This window comes from Podarcis gaigeae, assembly GCF_964106915.1.
Source record: "Podarcis gaigeae genome assembly, chromosome: 9".
Taxonomy (NCBI): Eukaryota; Metazoa; Chordata; class Lepidosauria; order Squamata; family Lacertidae; genus Podarcis; species Podarcis gaigeae.
In genome coordinates this window covers 70,485,088-70,498,514 of record NC_139685.1, presented here as the reverse complement: position 1 = coordinate 70,498,514, position 13,427 = coordinate 70,485,088, and the positions used below count along the sequence as shown (strand labels likewise).

Sequence of the window (13,427 nt, the reverse complement as noted above, 5' to 3'; positions counted from 1 at the left end):
CAGCGCTCAAACAGGGGCAGCTACACCCTGGTTTGGGGTGGCCCTTCCAAACAAGTTCTCTGGTCTCATCAAGAAGTCCTCAATTTTGGCAGCAGTGGTAAAAAAAAAAAAAAAGGAGGGGGGATGAAAGAAGGAATGATTTAAACCTTTCTGCCAAGTCCAGCAGCCTGATGGGAATGCGAATCACCCCCTCCCCAGTCATCAGATCGATCATTTGAAGGAGGAGGAGCTTCGTATCTTGTGTATGTATGTGTGTGAGAGAAACCGTGCATGTTTGTGTGATGTGACCATACCCATGACTGCCATGCAGTCCTCACTAGGCCAAATTCCTTTTTCCAGGTTACGTATTGGATAATCAGCCCACTTTAACTAACTTCTCACTATACGCAAAGGAGATGGAGGAAATTACTTGTGCCTGCTGCTTCAGGGTAATGCTTTGTAGTGCACCATGTTGAAAATGCTTAACCTCCATTTTCAAATATCCTAAAAATATGTACATTAAGAGTATCTTTAAAAAACACACCCAACTGAAGGCCAACTTTGTGTTTTGCTTACTAAGCAAGTTTCAATCTTACCTTTGTTCGAGCTGTTTAATGGTAGCAGCCATCTGATTTGTCTTCTCCTCCAAGCGGCTGTTTAGTTCACTCTTTTGTTTCACTCCCAGGTCAGAACTCTAGAAAGGCAAAAAATCACAACACCATCCTTATTTATTTATGCAGCAGTCACCTGCATCTTGCTGTTGACTGAGTATTGTTGATGCTGAAGTACCAAACTGAGAGAAAAATGCACAAACACTGAATAGTTGCAGTGGAAGACCTGGAAAGCCCAGAGGACAATAAAAAGGGAGACACGAGTTCAAGTCCTATTTCAAGCATAGGCTGAGTGCATGGTCTTTGCGAATCACACTACTGGCCTCAGTGCCTCGCTACAGAATTGGAATTGCAACGACCAGCTTCACAAAGCTGTGCTGAAGTGGCCTAAAGGTAAAGGTAAAGGTAAAGGTACCCCTGACAGTTAAGTCCAGTCACAAATGACTCTGGGGTTGCAACGCTCATCTTGCTTTACTGGCCAAGGGAGCCGACGTTTGTCCACAGACAGCTTCCGCATCATGTGGCCAGCATGACTAAGCTAAGCCGCTTCCGGTGAACCAGAGCAGCGCACGGAAACGCCGTTTACCTTCCCGCCGGAGCAGTACTTTATCTACTTGCATTTGACGTGCTATCAAACTGCTAGGTGGGCAGGAGCTGGGACCAAACATTATTGTAAATAATGTTTACATTATGTAAACATAATGTATCTACTTGCACTTTGACGTGCTTTTGAACTGCTAGGTTGGCAGGAGCAGGGACCGAGCAACGGGAGCTCAGCCCGTCGCGGGGATTCGAACTGCCGACCTTCTGATCGGCAAGTCCTAGGCTCAGTGGTTTAACCCACAGCGCCACCCGCATCCCTAACAATTTACATTATTGTAAATACACTTTGAACATTAAAAGTATTGTATATGGCTAAAATACAATAAATGAAATTTGAAGGATTTAAGATTCTCGACACAAGGTTTACTTCAAGGCTTATCTATTTAAAGCTTGTGCAAGACTAAATGGTATCACTATAACTATGATTAACCAAATAGGGAGAAGCAACAGGCCCTGAATTCAAATGCTGAGTTATAAGCACTCCATGTGCAACACTGAACCATGGCAGGGAAAAATTAGCAAGAGAGATTGAGGGGGGAGAGAGACATACAGACAGAGGAAAGATGCAAATCCCACAGCCCTTTCCCAACCTCTTACTCAGAGGTAAGGTGTAGCTGTTGTGATATCTGCTGCAGCCCAGATAGTTCCATGTGGAGAAATTGTAAAAGGAGCACAGTGCAGTACAGAGATGATGTTAAGTGTCCTTTCACAGAGAAACACACTTAAATTACCCTACAGAGCAGGGCCCAAGATGACTGCTGTCCTACACTACAGCACTATGTTTCTTTCTTATGCATACAATGCCGCAAGAGTTCAGGGGAGGTAATAACATTTAATTATGCAAGCCAAGTGAGGTTGAGAATGCCGAGAGTCCTCTTCTTGAACTTCAGGCTGACCAAGCATTTGAACCTTGGTGTCTCATATCCAAACCCTGCATATTTTCCACCATAAAGCTAAGAGGAGTGCAGTGGCGTAGCGTGGGTTGTCAGCACCCGGGGCAAGGCAAGTAATTTGCGCCCCCCCTAACCCATGGATTTGCGCCCCCTAACCCTAACCCCCAGATGTTGCGCCCGGTGCGGCCGGCCCCCCCTGCACTCCCCACGCTACGCCACTGGAGGAGTGAGTCATTACCTAGCAGCCAACCTGGTCTTGCTTGCTTACCTGCAGCTTGAAGGAAAGTTCGAGTTTTAGGGCCCTGAGATCATCAAGCTGCTGCCTGAGTGCCACCAGTGCATCTTGCTTCTCGCAGACATCTTTTTCCAGCATCTTCATGGCCAGTTCCATCTCTTGTCTCATTCCAATCTGCACCTCAAGCTCTTTTTCCACATCCTAAATCACACACACACACATATACATTTACAGCATATGAAATCTGGAATGTGAAAAATCTACCCACATTGTCCATTCCTCCAGCACAGAAAATGAAAGGTGAATTTTCTATACAAATCCAGAAGAGCAGCAGTGCTAGTTTAGCACACTGAATGCTACTGAATTTATTTTGAGAGGAGCCTTTCTAGGCTCCGCTCTACTTTATCAAAGTGATGTTTCTCACATCTGATTAAGTAGAATCCAGCTTACCATGGATGATAAAGGTAAAGGTAAAGGGACCCCTGACCATTAGGTCCAGTCGTGGCCGACTCTGGGGTTGCGGAGCTCATCTCGCTTTACTGGCCAAGGGAGCCGGCGTACAGCTTCCGGGTCATGTGACCAGCATGACTAAGCCGCTTCTGGCGAACCAGAAACGCCGTTTACCTTCCTGCTGGAGCGGTACCTATTTATCTACTTGCACTTTGACGTGCTTTCGAACTGCTAGGTTGGCAGGAGCAGGGACCGAGCAACGGGAGCTCAGCCCGTCGTGGGGATTTGAACCACCGACCTTCTGATCGGCAAGTCCTAGGCTCTGTGGTTTAACTCACAGCGCCACCCGCGTTCCGTACCATGAATGCTACTTCTCCATTAATATGGGAAAATGTCAGTACAGCATGAGATCCAGGGCTTGTAACAGTCTCTTAGACCTGAGCGTTGAGCTGTGCCACCTACCAGCCGCAGCTGTGTTTCTTCCTTTAAGTGTTTCCGTGCTTCACTAAGGGCATGTCCATCTGCAGTTCTGTCTTGCTTGGGTACCTGCTGTTAAATCAGAAAAGCAATGGGGGTTTGTTGTTGTGTTTTTGGTACTCAAAAAATATCACAATGATTAAATGATGTCACTTCTGATTTTTCTCTTTTGGCTAAGTTCATGCAAAAACATCATCTTTGTTAATTAATCTGTGTAGCTACTAGGATACCTAAGGCCACACTAATTATTTAAACATCAGTGTGTGTTCGCAATGGATAGCGTACATTCAGATCTTAATGTCTGTCAGTGTGGTGTAGTGGTTAAGAGCGGTAGTCTCATAATCTGGGGAACCGGGTTCGCGTCTCTGCTCCTCCACATGCAGCTGCTGGGTGACCTTGGGTCAGTCACACTTCTTTGAAGTCTCTCAGCCCCACTCACCTCACAGAGTGTTTGTTATGGGGGAGGAAGGGAAAGGAGAATGTTAGCCGCTTTGAGACTCCTTAAAGGGAGTGAAAGGCGGGATACCAAATCCAAACTCTTCTTCTTCTTCTAATGCATGCAAGCAAATGACAGCACGAGGACCCTTCTGCAAGAACTGGACCCAAGTTCTCCAAGGGTAGCTCTATAATTTGGCATGTCAAAACACATACCGGACAGGGGCAGAGAACAGGAGAAATAAGGTGCTTTGCAGTAAAATGCCTTCAGGTCCTAGAAAAGTAAGTTGCACTACATACAGGCAACTCCATGGCAGTGACGCAGTGGGACATGATCTACCTGCAGTTGCTAGACACACACAAACACACTCTCACACACTGACCTTTCTGTTGGATTCCAAAATATATGAACTTTCTTCTTTGACTCGCTCCATGTCCTCTTGCAGTGTTATTATTCTGTTGTTCGCAACAGCAAGCTGTGTGTGTCAATGAGAACAATGCAACAAGTAAAAAAACAACACTTTTTGTGACTTCTACAGATGCTTTCTTGGCCAAGAGTTAAAATGTAAAATGAACTTGGACTAGGGCAACTGCAGAACTCCTATTGCTGCATGCCAAGACAAATCATGAGAAATCTTACATATGCGAAAGTTGGCCAGTGGAAGATAGCTGTGATGGGTTGCTCAAGAAAGGTGTAGCAACCTCTGGTCCTGACAGTTCTTAATGGCCTCAAACCAAGACCAAAGAAGAACCAAAGCTACCCAGGCTTTCATGTTCCCTAAACTTGTGCCAGACTCCCTGATCAGGCCTTTTGAACCACTCTGCCCACAACTTCATAGTCCTGCTTCCTCTAACCTACCATTCCATGTTCATGATTCCTGTCCTTAACAAAATATGCCTTCCTTGGGGTAGGTGTCTGCCAGTCTTGTACCAAAATAGTCCTTTACCTGACATCTCCAGGCCATAATGTTATTTGTTTGGTTTGTACTAGTAAAATGTTTGAGAATTACTTCTGAGTAAATACAAATAGGATTGGGCTTTTAGCTGGTCAACCATCCTGCATTAACTTGCATACACACAGGAGTTTTGAAGGAAAATGCCTGTTTTTGTTTTTACAGGGTTCCATATCTGCCTTGGGACGCAGGTGACGCTGTGGTCTAAACCAATGAGCCTAGGACTTGCCGATCGGAAGTTCAGCGGTTTGAATCCCCGCGATGGAGTGAGCTCCCGTTGCTCGGTCCCTGCTCCTGCCAACCTAGCAGTTCAAAAGCACGTCAAAGTGCAAGTAGATAAATAGGTACTGCTACGGCAGGAAGGTAAACGGCGTTTCCGTGCGCTGCTCTGGTTTCACCAGAAGAGGCTTAGTCATGCTGGCCACAAGACCCGGAAAAACTCTACAGACAAACGTCAGCTCCCTCGGCCAGTAAAGCAAGATGAGCACCGCAACCCCAGAGTTGTTTGCGACTGGACTTAACTGTCAGGGGTCCTTTACCTTTACCTTTATATCTGCCTCATCATGCTCCAGTACAAAAGAGGTATTCCATCCATGTGAGAAAAATTATCAAACATTCAGCCCTAATTAACTTAATGTCTGAAACATATTTCCCTCCCAAACATGAACAAAAAGCACATTTCTTTGATTTCTACCTACCTCCTCAGTAAGTTTAGTATTGGATTTTTCTAAAGCATCAACTTTCGCCTGCAGATTATTGACTGTGGCACTGTGAAATTAAGAGACCTGCAGTAATTATACTGAAATGAAAGAACTCAACATTAACAAACCAAGTCTTTTACAGTTCATAATTATATAGGAAAACTACACATTACCTTAAATGTCTGTTCAGCTCTTCCACATAATTTTTCTGGTCCAGAATTGCAGTAATTTGACCATCTCTGGAATTGGGACACAATTAATAATAAGCAATAGCAGCTCAATATTATATATCAAATACATATGAACCAGATGGGGAGGTGGGGGACTCGTTCTATTGTTGTTGTACTTATGAAAAGAAAAAAGACTGAAAGCAACTGTAGTTTAGCAAACATTATAACACCATTCCATAACAATCAGACAAACTGGACTTAATTCCAACATTATTCCAAACTATGATTAGAGAAGCTTAAGTATAGTTTGGTGTGATATCTGAATAGACAAACAATGGCTTATAACCAGGTAGCAAACCAGAATTTAAAAACATGGTTTGAAGTGTGTTTGCAAACCAAAGTTTCTGTTAGCTATTGTTTGGTATGATGTCTCAATTAACAAGCCTACGATCCTCATTCATCGTCCAGCATTCAAAATCCAGAGAGTGCTGTACCACAAGGACAGAAGTGAATTCGTCAAGCTGAGTGCTGAGAAAACTCAAAAGCTGACAAGTAGCTCCAAACCATGGTTTGCATGTTGTAAGTTTAGAAGCTCCAACAAGACTTGAGTTGAACCACTGAAAGCAAAACCTTGATTTCCAAGTATGTATGAGTGAGAATGATGAATAGCAAACATGACAAAAGCAAAAGATAATTTATTTAAAAAACCAAACAATAAAGTGACAGGAGTAGTAACCAATGGGGACATTAATTTAATAACTGTGCTAGTATTTCTGTCAACACCTTCTCATACAGTATCTTGCATCTGTGTAAGTTAAGTCACAGCTGCTGTATTAAATTTCTTTAACAAAAGAGAATATAAGCACACGTTTTTTCAGGCTCCATATCTGTACTTCAGAGCTAAATATTTTGGCATTCAGATCACTTTAGTACAGCCTATTTCAGGAAAGAAGTAAACCTTCAAGGCTTCAATATTAACACTAATATTAGCAGATCCCACCCCAAAACAGTTTTGAATTTATATACTGGTTACAATGTCTCCCAAAAGGTTAATGAGATTGTGTTAAGCCTGTAATTGAATGCTGGGGCTATTATTAGGAGGGAAAGTACAAAGCAGCATAATTGTTAAGTTCAAACTAATATATAGTTTCACAGAACATTCTGACGCACTAGTCCAGAGAAAGATTACCTACCCCTCACTTCCCTTGCTGCTGTTCCCATCCTTTAAGTACATTGAAAAATCGATAACTCCAACCTACAAGAGAAGTCAGTAATGCTTCAGGTCAAAACACAACTATATTTCTTCTTGCATGAAAAATTGACTGCCTTATGATTACATGGGCAATAATCAGGTAGATGAGCCAGCTTTGCGTGCTCAGATCTTCCTATTTTCTACTTTTTCAGCAGCAGCTCTGACATCACCAATGGTCTTTTAAACAGCTGTTTGAAATGAAAACATATGGGGGAAACCCCAGTGAAAGCACCCTACTGCATGCAAGTGAATAATTCATCTCACTGGATCATGGCCACAGTGTGCCATCAGTGTGTTTCTTCCTACTAAGAATGAAACCCAGCTACCCAAAGAAGATGGGAACTATATTTAAATCAATATCAGTCCAGTTCTTCTGCAGACAGCATCTTAGAAGTAGGGTAGGACAACAGATCATAGCCGACACACTTTTTCCCAGGCCACAACCAAATATATATGAACAGAAAATGCAAATGAGATCTACTTCTGTTCAAAAATAGACACGGTTATCAGACCTCTACAACAAAGGTCACCAGCGTAACACCTGCAGGTGCACATATCACTTTCCTGACACCCACAGGGAATGCTTACTCTTCAGAAATTAGACTTGAAAAAGCATTATTTTGTAGCTAACAGAATAAGCTGTGATGTGTACTTGGATGCAGTGCCTTTGTGGTGCTCACAACACTTTCTCTAATTTGAAAAAGCACCCACAGGCTTAAAAATGTTGGTGACTCCTGCTCTACAATTCTATGTCCATAAATCTAGAAGCCAGCAAAGAGTATGGATACCATAAACTTTCTTAAACATGCAGGTTTCTAGGCCCCATGGTATGGAAGAACTTGCACACTGCTTGAGGAGGGCAGCTTAGCTTGGCATCTTCACAGTCAGCTGTCCGTACAGATAGATGTTTTGAATGCCCCTCACTTACCCTCACTTCTCTCCCTCCTATCATACTTTCTCAGAAGTCCAAGAATAAACCATGAACACTGAGCAAGTCAATATTTTAAATTTTCAAAATTTTCAAAACTGTAATTCTGTACAGAAAAATGTGTGTTTGCTCAACACAACAGAATTTTTTTTTTTAAAGCACAAAGTTCAGATTTTCCCTTGAGGATGCTTTCACCTGGTTCTGAGACAACTTCCTTTTTCTGCTTTCACTTCAAATCAGAACAAAGGAAAAGTAACTAACAGGCTATTTTACTAGTTTAAAGTAACTAGTAACAAGAATGAAGAAACGGCTGCTTAGAGATGTGTAGAGAACAGCTATATTGTTTCAAATGGAAACACATATAGTAAAACCTAAAAAAACTAAAACCCTCTTCACTGATAAATGCCAAGAAAATAGAAAACCATACCACAAAGTATCTTAGTTCCCTAAGCCAAAAAAACCTCAACCAGAAGGAAAATCCTTTATTTAGAGTTCAGTAAATCTTGATTTGTGTAGCAGCCACTGACTAGCCAAACTGCATCCCAGTTATGCCCCCCCCCTTTTTAAATACTTTTTCAAGAGCCAAACGGAAACAACTAAAGAGCGTATTTAGGGGAACAAAATATCCATCACCTGTGAATCCAAGTCTTCACCCTTCATGCAAAAGTTTGCATCAATTACATTCAGACCTACTAAAAGACCAGCAATTATGGCACCTTCTTCTTCCATCATTAGCGCGTTAGGTTCATAAAACTCACTGCAAAACAAGTTGAGATAAAGCTTGTCAAATCCCTATATTCAAGACTTCAACAAATCTACACGTGGTTATTTACTGCTCAGCCTAGTGGATGAGTTGATAAGAAAGCTTTTAAGTTTTACTGTAGTTTGTGCTGATTAGCCAGGAGGCAGTGGAAGCCAAGCCAGTCACTCTGCAAGAGAATCCTTGCTCAATTATCTACATTATTCAATCACAGGAAGCAGGGATTCCAACTTTTAAAACAAGGCTAGGGGAATGGGGCAGAGGACAATTAGGGTTCGATACAGATCCTCCATCCCCCAATACATGCAGAGAGATTTGTGGGGCACTTTTGATAACTTCAGAGGGGCATGAATATACCTTGCTTTTGGAGGGGGTGTTATTCTATTGCAAACAATTACACAAGGTGGCCAGGAATGCCTTCTTTCCTTCTAAAAACATTATTCATTCACTAAGCGGCTTAGTTACACTCTCCTGGCTACTCTGCACTTTGCTTTTTTCCCCTTTTTTTGTATAAGATATTTATTAAAGTTTTAGAAGTACAAAAAGAGAAATAAAAAAAACATCCTTTTAAACAAGAAAAAATAAAATACAAAAAGGAAAAAAGAAAAATCAGTAAGCAAAAGAAGAATCAAGAAGAAGAAAAAAGAAAAAGGAAACAATACAACAAATCTTCCCATTACTTTCCTTTCATTAGCTTGTTTCCCTGACCTCCTCACACCTCCCTTTCTTGTATTCTAAGTCAATTATCCATTTCAGCAAATCCTTTCCCTCTTTTCAAATTTTTGTCCTGAGAATTTTTCTTGATACTAATATAAGTTTACTTCCCTTCCCTTCAGCAATTAACAGTCTATTTTTCTTAAATCTTTGTTACATTTCTGTTACATAAATTGTTATTTGTTACATAAATTCATTCCAACATCATTCTAACATTCATTGATCTTACAATACTTTTGTAAATAGTCTTTAAATTTCTTCCAATCTTCCTCCACCGTCTCTTCTCCCTGGTCACTACTCTGCACTTTGAGAGTGGCTGAACAAAAATGCCTCTCCCCGGGAATGATGCTATGTGGCACTATATGGGAAAAATAATGGCTGCCCCATCTTTTGTCCACTGAGAACTTGCAAAAGGGAAGATAACTGATTAAAGTTTTATTTTCCTGTCCACTTTCATTGCAAAATAAAGTGAATTTTATAAATATATCATTTATAGGCCTTCAGAATTTTAAAAAATAAATAAATCAAAATGTCAACCAATCAAAACTTTACAACACTGGCTCAGAAATGGCGCAATGAGTCAGTGTGTCTGTCTGTAAGCCAGACAGTTGGTGGTTGGCGCCCACCCTGGGACAGTTGTAGACAAAATTCCTTCATTGTGGGGGTTGGACTAGATGACCCTCAGGGTCCCTTTCAACTCTATAGTTCCATGATTCTATGAAAGTAGTCAGCAAGTTTTATAGGGCTCTTCTTCATCCTGGATGTTATATTAAAATAAAATAGCAGTAAGTGCGGGAAGTACCGTATTTTTCGCTCTATAAGACACACTTCTTCCCCTTCAAAAATTAAGGGGAAATGTGTGTACGTCTTATGGAGCGAATGCAGGCTCCTTCGCTTCAGCGATAGCAACACGACGCCTCCGAAGCGCAGAGGGAGAGCTCCCCCTGCACTCTGGAGGCTTCGCATTGCTTTCGCTGAAGCCGCCTGAAGCCCCCGGAGCGCAGCAGGAACTCCCGCTGTGCTCTCCAGGCTTCAGGCAGCTATCCGCAAGCCTTCGGAGCGCAGCAGGAGTTCCCGCTGCGCTCCGAAGGCTTGCGGATAGCCGCCTGAAGCCTGGAGAGCGAGAGGGGTCGGTGCACACTGATCCCTCTTGCTCTCCAGGCTTCGCTTCACTGGAGAGGTGCTGCACAGTTTTCCCTCTCTGCACAGCGCCCCTTCAGCGAAGCGGGAGGAGAAATGGAAGGGGCTCCATTTCTCCTACCGCTTCGCTGAAGGGGCGCTGGGCAGAGAGGGGGAGATTTCCCCCCCCCCCTGTTCTCCCCCTCCTATGGTCCGGTGCGTCCTATAGAGCGAAAAATGCGGTACTGGGGGTCATGGTAGAAAAGCTCCAGTATTTGCCATGGCGTCATTTCAGGATTAAAACTGAAACTTTTCTTTCATGGCTCATGAGACCGCATGTACAGGATGGGATTATGACACATGTGCAAGAGGAGGCCCATGTTAGAAGTCTGAATGGCTTGCTTGCATCAAGGTCATTGTGAATAATCAAAAGGCATGTAAAAACAGAGAAAAATCAAAATTCCAAAAACATTAAGAGCAAGGAAATGGTTTTCCATAACTATATTATTTTAAAAGAAAACAGAAGGCAAGCACCGCATGCATTATTTACATTGAATCTGTCTATAGTCCATGCTCTATAGCTCAGATGGTAGAGCACGAGACTCTTAATCTCATGGCCATGGGTTCAAGCCCCAAGTTGGGTGAAAGATTTCTGCATTGGCAGGGGGTTGGACTAGATGATCCTCGTGGTCCCTTCCAACTCTATGATTCTATACGTCTATTTCTGACTTATAGTGGCTCAAGAGCAAACAGAGAGAATGTGTATGTGTGCATGCACAAACACACCCACAGAGTTTAGAATGGGCATCTGCTGTGCATTCCCACTCTCCTGAACTGCAATCCATTTGCTGCCAGCAAGATTAATTCTCACTTCATTTCATATGCAAAGTTAGCCTGCGGATAGGAACCTATTTATCTTATTTTTCTACAGTAAAATGTCTAGTAAAATTTTAAGTGCTTTCATAAATTTGTGATAGTGTACACATTTTTTTTCTCGGTGTACTGTGAAGTCATGTCTACGGGAAACCTTTGAGTTTCTTTCTAGAGCCCTCAATGCTGGCAGGCAGGTAGGTATTCAAAGAAATTATGACAATTTAGCAAGTCTCCAAACAAGATTATACATTCCACCCATGCTGCTATCAAAACAACCTCTGGAAGTGCCAGAACAACAATGAGTCAAATTATGAATACAGAGGCGCACAGAGAAGATACCCACAGAGAACAATTTGCTTATGTAATAAATCCCCTTTTATTGAAAGCAAGGCTTCTCTGGGTCAAGAAACAGCAAACCACTAACCTGAGAATTTCCCTTCTGTTTATCAAGGCTTTCATGTACTCAGAAAGCTTCTTCTGCATGAGAGCTAGGCGAAGCCATGCCCTTCCTCTACCCACAGGCGTCCTATCAATACCAGAGACAAAAATATATATGCTGTTATATAATCTACATTCCAACTTCCACACCCAAAATAAATAGTAAAATTGAGACAATGTTTTATTTTAGTGATGCAGACTGTAGCTCACTAAGTTGATATTTTCTTGCTCCATGCAAGAAAATTAGTTTTTAGTTGGGGGAATCAGAACCATAATATTCCAAATATGGCCCAACAGATTTCTAAAATTTGCTATTGCTTTCAAATCTCTTCATTTGCAATGCTGAATTTGCCTGTTTCATTGTTGTTGCACACAGAGTTGACATTTTAGTCCGGTTCAGACATGACAGAAAACAGGCAGCTAAACTGAAGGCAGAGAAGCTGTGGAAAGCTGGGCAAGTTGCTAACTATTTGTGTGATGAATAGACTTCTGGTTGATGGCCACTGCCCTACAGCATCCCTGGCAAATGCCTAACCAGCTTCTTGTTGAAAGGGTAGACAAAAGTCTTCACTTACTTCAACCCTGGCAGATCTTTAACACTTGCTGTGATTTCTCCAGCTTCAGGGACAAACTTCTCTACCAACTCCAGAGGTCCCCAAAATGACTTGTTTTGGCCCAGGAAAGTCTTCTTGGCTAGATAAAAGCATTGTTACTCTTTATATCTGAATCAGCATCTTAAAATTACAATGGGATCATGTGAATTGCCTTAGAAATACAAATCATATACAACAGCCCACCCAAAATATTAATCCGTTTACACTGCTCCTTCACCTTTATCCTATGCTCTGTTGTGCTCTATAATCCTTCTGCGAACAGTGTAATTATTTCAGACAAGGAGCCATGCAGATGGCAGCAGGTATGCAATTACGGGAAGAAAGAAGCAGTTCATTTCCTCTTCCCCCTTTTCTCATTTTGTGTTTTCAGACTTGAGTGTCTCTCCAGTGCAGTTTTTCAGCAAATAGTGTTATGCAGTCCTTTTTTTCCGGAGGGTACTCAAGGGTACGCAATACCAGCACCTCTTTTTTGTTGTTGTTAAAAAGTGTGGCACTTACTGTAACAATTTCATGGTGAGTACTAAAAGTATAAGAGTTGTGCAGGAAGAGGCATCTTTGATAACAGAACTTGCTAGAAAGCCACTTTAGGGGGTGAGCATGCAAGTGTTGACCCACAATCTCTCCCTCACTTGTCACAGGTGGAAAAATAGTTCCGGTCCCAGGATTCAGATTATAAAAGAAAAGTTTGCTTAAGCCTGAAATGGAAAAATACTGCTCTATAGCAACCAGTACAGAAGTCTCTGCTACAGTATGCACGATGAGACAGGAACTATTTTTCCACCTGTGAGAAGTGAGGGAGGAGTTGTGAGTCAACACTTACACGCTCACCCCCTTTTAGGCTGCAACTGGTGAGCCAACTGGCATCCGTTCAGGGGCTGGGTTTGGCTCCAGAACCTCAATTTTCTGAAGAACCTGATTATCAGCAGGCAGGAGGGCAATTCTCTCTCTCCTCTTGTGATTGGCTCTTAAGTGCAATAAGGTCAGTTGCTTACAGAGAGAACTGTGTGCCAGGAATGGCTGTGACCAGGACACTTATCTGTTTTGCTCCCATATTGTTCTGGGGTGACACACTTTACAGAGACGTCTCTCTTTGTCCTGCTACTGCCACTGTGGCATTGCTGGAAGGCAATACCAGGGCATAGACTGGACCTCCAGAACAGACAGCAAGTACTGTGTAAGAAAGTCTGCTGATTTCTTCTAGGCCCTAAGAGAATTAAGGGGT

The 13,427-nt window shown here is 42.4% G+C and overlaps 1 protein-coding gene across 10 annotated transcripts in view; it reads right to left on the bottom strand.

Annotated features, from left to right (window-relative positions):
* RUFY3 (RUN and FYVE domain containing 3) overlaps positions 1–13,427 on the bottom strand; it is a 231,185-nt gene that overhangs the window by 192,554 nt on the left and 25,204 nt on the right. For all 10 annotated transcript variants that reach the window (XR_014568346.1, XM_083756531.1, XM_083756530.1 and 7 more), the window contains 10 exons: positions 12,167–12,284; positions 11,578–11,679; positions 8,321–8,444; positions 6,701–6,762; positions 5,511–5,576; positions 5,335–5,404; positions 4,067–4,159; positions 3,234–3,320; positions 2,355–2,522; positions 576–673 (listed from right to left, as the gene is read on the bottom strand). Coding sequence is in view for 9 of the 10 variants with exons in the window: in XM_083756531.1 (XP_083612657.1) it covers positions 576–673; positions 2,355–2,522; positions 3,234–3,320; positions 4,067–4,159; positions 5,335–5,404; positions 5,511–5,576; positions 6,701–6,762; positions 8,321–8,444; positions 11,578–11,679; positions 12,167–12,284 (988 nt within the window). In the remaining variant the exon portion in view is untranslated. The remainder of the gene's footprint in view (positions 1–575; positions 674–2,354; positions 2,523–3,233; positions 3,321–4,066; positions 4,160–5,334; positions 5,405–5,510; positions 5,577–6,700; positions 6,763–8,320; positions 8,445–11,577; positions 11,680–12,166; positions 12,285–13,427) is intronic.